Source organism: Triticum dicoccoides, chromosome 6B (assembly GCF_002162155.2).
Source record: "Triticum dicoccoides isolate Atlit2015 ecotype Zavitan chromosome 6B, WEW_v2.0, whole genome shotgun sequence".
Classification (NCBI taxonomy): Eukaryota; Viridiplantae; Streptophyta; class Magnoliopsida; order Poales; family Poaceae; genus Triticum; species Triticum dicoccoides.
The window spans coordinates 647,379,093-647,385,558 of record NC_041391.1 but is presented as its reverse complement, the minus strand read 5'-3'; the positions used below and the strand labels follow the sequence as shown (position 1 = coordinate 647,385,558).

Here is a 6,466-nt window from a genome sequence, read left to right as displayed (position 1 = left end):
CGATCAAGAACACACACTGTATTAGATTCCACTTCGCGCTTACTTTCAGTTGTCGAGCATGAGGCAGTAATTGATCCAGAGACCAAGTCAGTAGGCTGCACAAGTAAACAAGAGGACGCAATGATCATCATGGCAATAGTGACAACACAATAGAAAAATAAGAGCACATGTCTGTGAACGTCAAGTGGTTGTTGATGTGTGGCATCCAACAACAGCGATAGCCATGGAGGAGGATCTTATCTGTTCTATGGCAAAGAAGACAAGCCCCAGCTATCTGAAACCCCATCCACTGGCTACAGAATGCCTACGATCCTCGGAGCCACAGAAACCCCGGATTTCTCGCTATGGGCGCTCTTTTCTCTTCCGTGGAACAGTAAAAACGTGCATTTGTGGAGATCGGAACAAATTTGCGGCTGACGGAATGGTTATAACCTCTGATTAGAAAAGCACATGATGGAATGAGTGAATCACCTGGCTGGGAGAGCGCGAGATTACTTCCCCGGTTCCAGTTCTGCTTCAGATTGACTTCCTCTTGATCACGGCTTTCGCTTTATCTGCCTTCCCTGATTTTCCTGTCATGTTGCCTTGCGGCTTCCACTATCCAGAATATGTTGGCAGATAAGTTTATGAAATGACCATGCCACTAGCAATGAGATCCCAAAATGCAACTTATGAATAATTATACCTTCTGCAACTTCCTCCTAGTTGAAAATGGACATGCAAGGAAGGTCCGAACTAGTTGCTATAAGAAAAATTGGCACCACACTGACACCCGCAAGATTAAGCGGTTGTTCCTGTGACTGTGAAGTAGACTTTATCAAAGAAGTCTAAGTCTAGCCCAATAGAGACCAGAAATTAAGGCCAAAACATTGCAAGATCACAAGGTTTCCCACCTTTTGCAAGAACAAAATGTCAATGGTAGCCAAATAATTGGTGAGATACAAACGAGCCAATGTAGGCAAACCTATGAAGAAGAGAATCTCCTCTGTATTTACAGTTCTACAACAAAAAGGCAAAAGATTAAAATATAAAAATGATAGTACCTAATTTACACTATTGAAAATCTATCAGTGATATACTGTATGTGTCTCATATATCATAATCAACTTCTGTGCTGTTGAGCACTGCCCCACGCTTGACAAGCTGCCCTTGCTCATCGTACACGTCCAAATTCTCACATGGTTTTGGAAACACTGACCCGATAACACGCCCTTCTATGTAGGAGCATTGGAATATATGCTTCTTCTTGTAGCTGATGCCTACTGACATGTCTTGAAAGGTGATATCCTTGATGGGGATATAATTGCTGCCATGAGCACGGACAGGCACACGAACACCCCACCCATGTATTTTTCTGAATGATATGCCTGTAATATCTGGGAAGGCATTTCTGTCATACCCATCATCAGCATGCTCATTGTAGTCAACCTTTATCACAATTGCAGCACGAACATTGTCGAATGTTATGTTGCTGTAGGAGATATTGCGGATGTAGCCTCCTCTTCCTATCGCAGTCTTTATTCTCACGCCTCGCCTTGAATCCCAGATGCGTACATTCTCCACCGTAACATTTGCAACTCCACCAGACATCTCACTGCCAATTGAAATTCCAGCACTGCACACAGGCAAGAAAAAAAGTGTGAGCTTCACTTTTATACTTCACATTCTATGCAAAGGAATGTGAAAGCGCATCCTGGTCTAAAACAATTGCTTTGTCTTGAGCACCGGAATTGAAATAAAAGGCTCATGCAAATAAATATTGTTTAAAAAGCAATATATACCTAACCAAAGATCGGACTGTCACATTGCGTATTAAGATGTTAGAAGACGGCCGCCCATATGCAATCCCATATTGATCCCACCCGCTCTTTATAGCAATTGCATCATCACCAACAGATATGTAGCAATTCTCAATTAGGACATCCTCACAAGAATCTGCACAACTCATAAACATATGTCAGCTGAAGATACCTACATATGGTTTATGATCAGCAAGGTCTGTTATTAAGATAAGAATTGATCTCAGATGATAAGAATCATTAGCAGATAGTTAATGCTACAAATATGCAGATGCTTGACGTAACGCCTGAACATTGCAAAAAGAAATATAGGTTATACTGGAGGTCATTAAAAATAGTTGCAGGATGAATACCTGGATCTATGCCATCTGTGTTTGGAGCACCAGAAATAGGAGCTAAGATTGTAACATCTGAAACAGTAACATTCGTGCAGTCATATGGGTGGAAGTGCCAGAAAGGTGAATTCCGCAACGTTATATTTGTAATAACAATGTCCATAGACCACATCAGTTGTACAAGTGGAGGCCTTGTGTTCTTCAGCATTCTTCTGCGATGCTTCAACCACCAAACTTCACCCTGGCCATTTATGCTACCATTGTATCCTATTTAGGACAGTGAAAAGAAGGAAGATCGTGATAGTTAAATAGCTACCATCCAATGAAGCATGAACATGGCAATACCATCATTTTCTGTTAGTAATTTAGTATACAACTGAGAACCAAATGCATAATGAAACCACCAAACTGCAGGTACTGCTGTTTCAGTGAACTTGCCTATTCAGTATTTACTCATTTAAAAATCACTAGAAAATATGCTATTCAAGCTATGGATATAATGTTCTACTTTTGACAAATAAGCGGGACATGAAAGCATGCATACCGAAATCAAGTACATTCAGATTAGGGGATTAAACAGGTCAAGCAGTTGCTTTGCGTTATTCAAACAGTCAGGCATGCTGGTATACTGTTACCATCACTAGATTGCTTAATATGCACATTATGCACTTCTCTCACGCATGTTGCTTCATAGCTAACCAATAAATCCATGATAGGGTGTTGTAGATTACACAGCTTGACAAGTTGATATTGACAGCTTACTTAGATAAAAGGCAAACCTGTAATGACAACATCTTTCAAATTCTGTCCATGAATTAGACTCCCGAAACGAGGTCCTTTGCGCTCCCTCCCATACCCATAAGATGGCAGTGCTGGCATCAACGGCCAAACTTTCTCGTCCTGTCCAGAAAAATATCAGAACCCCAGCTATATACACCTGCTAATCTCAAATCTGTGCATGATACCAAGCTAGAGTCAGAGATTCAGAGAGCTAAGAGTGATAGTTCAAACCATACCACAACCCACCCAACTCTGAACACATTCTAAATGTTTGCTTGAGATAAACAGCAATGTTTCGCCGAGCTTAAAGAAAGATAGTGCGGAAGTTGGAATTAAACAGACAATGTGGTAATTACATTGTGCAATTATTACCCACCCATTTTCCAAAATGGGAAAACTCTGAACACTGGTGTCACTTCAATCTTCAGTCCTAGCGACACATCACACAACAACAATCCTTCTATTTTTACCATTGGTCGTCAAAGGGAATTAATTCAACTATAAGCGTTAGCCACCCATGATCCACGCCACTTGAAAAACTAAACCCATTGCTCCGGTTGTAAGTAAAGCTCACCGTAATGCCGAGGATCTCAGCGCCCTCGGCGAGGAACAGCGTCATGTGGCTGGTGAGGTTGAAGGGGCCCGTGAGCCAGCGGCCGGGCGGCACATTGAGCTGCGCCCCGCCGCTGTCCGCGAACGCCGAGATGGTCTCGACGGCGCGCTCGAAGGCCCGGGTGTTCACCGCCCGCCCGTCCCCGACGCCCCCGAAGTCGGTCAGGTTGTACGCCATCGGGCGCAGCCGCGGCGCCGGGCGCGACGGCGCGGGCGCCGGGCGGGGCCCGCCCCCGCCCCCGGCGACGAACACGGAGGCGCTCTGCCACAGGAAGACGAGCGCGAACCCGGCGACCCACACGGCGGCGAGCAGGGTCTTGTTGGCGGCCAGGAAGGCGGCCGCGCTCCGCCGCTGGCCGTGGAGGTGCAGCCTCCACCTCCCGCCCGACGTCTCCACCATCGCGCCGCGGGGCGGTCTGCCGAGGCGAGCGGGTCCTTCTTCTCCCCCCGATCTCCCGATCTAGGGCACGGCGCGCGGCGCGGCGTGGGTTGGGTCAGTGGGTGCGGCGGGGCGCGGGGAGCTCGGGTTCGGCGGAGGTGGGCGGTGGCGCGGGCTTGGGGAATTCCGCCATTGGAGCGGTTGGTGCTGATATGGGTTTATAGGAGGGAAGAAGCCGTTTGAGTGAGGCGGAAGCGAGGAGCAAACGGGCGTGGCATTCGCGGGTGCGTGTTCCCTTCCCTGTCACGGGCGCCGTCGAGGGGAAGAAGACGGTGAGGATAGTAGGGACTCGTAGCTTAGTCTAAGCCATTCGATTTAGATCGGACGGCGGGATCCAATTAAACCCGCAGCTTGTTTGGTTAAAGGTAAATTGGAGAGTGGAAAGAGTTTATACGTTTAGGGGATAGTTAGATATAAATTCATCTGTTTATACGTTTATGGCTTAACAAACAGACTATTTGTTCGCTCTTCAGGGTGATAATTTATGAAAGTAACGTGTGGAGTGAAGATATCGGACACATGCTAGTCGAATAGGACGGAAGTTGGAGGAATTAGAATATACTAAGTACTATATTGAGACTTCATCGTAAATTATCTCATCATCTTTTTAACTGTTTTTTCGAAGATTGCCTAACATGTTAGATGTCTATCTTCTCGTTTCAAACTTTTAGCCCTTAACTCAAGGGTCTTGGATATAGCAAGGTGGATCATTTCGCCATGTAGGCGAAAAGCGGATCTCTTTTTCAGGAACATATGTGATGTTCATTGACACAGAAAAAAACCATAACAATCGAATACAGGCATAATACAAACGAGAACCAAGCTACCTTTATCTTAGGCCATAGTCCACACAGGTCTGAATCGCCTCCAAGAGGTTTGTTTTAGAAACTTGCTTACAACGCCAATACAAAGGCTTCAATGTTGACACATCGACCAGTGACATGCTCCGAGCTTGGTAGGCATGATGAAGATAGCAGGTGGCTGTAGTAGGAACACACAAGATCTAGTCGACCAGACCCATCAGAACAAACCCTTAATGACTCCATGCCGACGCCAAAGACACGCCATTATGACGGGAAAGGAGCCAAAGGGACTCAACGATATCTCCACCCCCATCATGCCTCTGCCTAGAAACCAAACCCAAAATCACAAAGCACAAAGCCCCCCCTCCCCCAACCCAGGACGCAATGCTAGAGTGGCACTCGCGGGCGAGGGGGTGGGAGAAATTAGGCGAGAGAAACTATCTGAAGCCGATCGGAACCGTTATAGTGGTCTCTTTGAGTCGCATGCACTAATAAAAAAAATTGATGATTTTGCACAGGTATGAAACATAAGAACGTCTCCTTTCTCACACTAGTAAATATGTACATGCAATGCACATCAATATTAGGTAATATATTAATTACACGTAAATATTAGGTAGGATATTATTTGCGTATTAATTATGTGATTAGTATTGGTATTAATATTTGATATGATATTAACTTCACACTAAACGTGTTTAGCGCTCACCATTGGAGTAGGCTTAGTCGGTGGATTGACTTGATTTGACGGCCGGATTTGTTGGATCTGCTCCTTTGGGTCTTTTTATATTGGTATAAATGAATTGAATCGTGTAGTTCATACAAAACTTCTCACAAAATTATTGTGTTTTAGTTACAAAAAAGGAACATAAGAAAATGCCCATGCTACAAGCATGGTGGTTGTGGGAGGCAGTATAAAGATATGCCTTTTCCCAAAGACACGTTTATTTCCTCAAAGCCAATTTTTGAAAGCCATTACGGAAGGACACAATCATGTGGGACGCTAAAGCTAACCATGAAAGGGATACGTCGAGTAGCAAAGGCTCTGTGTTAATTGGTGGCATAACTCGAGCCGTCGCGTCGTTCCGGTGAGACGCGACGCGCGGACGGCATTCTTCCCATCTTCATTTTGTTCAGGTGTCACTCAGCTCGATATATGGTGGATTGGTTGGGGTTGGGCTTGACGTCGTAGCTACTCCTGCTGGGCCGCTGCGTTTGGTGAGACGCGCCCTCCTCCTCTGCCTGCTGACCGACACGCCGCGTGCGTGCATGTTGGCTTGGCTGGCAAGATCGGAGCGTATAGATGGACGCCTAAGCTTTGTCGGGGTGATCTGATGAGATGGATGCACCTACCTGCAGATGCGAGCATAGTTTATAAAAATCTGAACCGGCAATCAAATTGGTGAGGTGGTTCAGGTTTTTACTTGTCGGACCGCCGGTTTATCGGTTCATTTGCGACAAAAAACAGGGATATTTTTAAGGTGATTTTTAAATTTTTTACCTCACATCAAATGAATACACATAGTATCAGATGTAACCATTGATAAATCACAAACAATTATTAGCCTAGTTTGTTATTGGGCCTTTAGCATGCCTTGCCTTAGGGTTAGGTGTTTGATTCCTGCCGATTGCTAAAACACCCTCTCATTTAGGGTTAGCAGTGACACCGCAGGTGATTCTTGATCGCTGGGAGGATTG

The 6,466-nt window shown here is 45.3% G+C and overlaps 1 protein-coding gene across 1 annotated transcript; it reads right to left on the bottom strand.

Annotated features, from left to right (window-relative positions):
• Nucleotides 1–855: 855 nt before the first annotated feature.
• On the bottom strand, nucleotides 856–4,180 carry LOC119323404 (probable polygalacturonase). Its single transcript, XM_037597049.1, has 5 exons — nucleotides 3,489–4,180; nucleotides 2,914–3,034; nucleotides 2,153–2,401; nucleotides 1,782–1,935; nucleotides 856–1,615 (listed from the first exon to the last, which is right to left on the bottom strand). Exons 1-5 carry the CDS (start codon nucleotides 3,924–3,926, stop codon nucleotides 1,090–1,092), a joined length of 1,488 nt encoding a protein of 495 aa, XP_037452946.1. The 5' UTR covers nucleotides 3,927–4,180; the 3' UTR covers nucleotides 856–1,089.
• Between the last annotated feature and the right edge of the window lie 2,286 nt (nucleotides 4,181–6,466).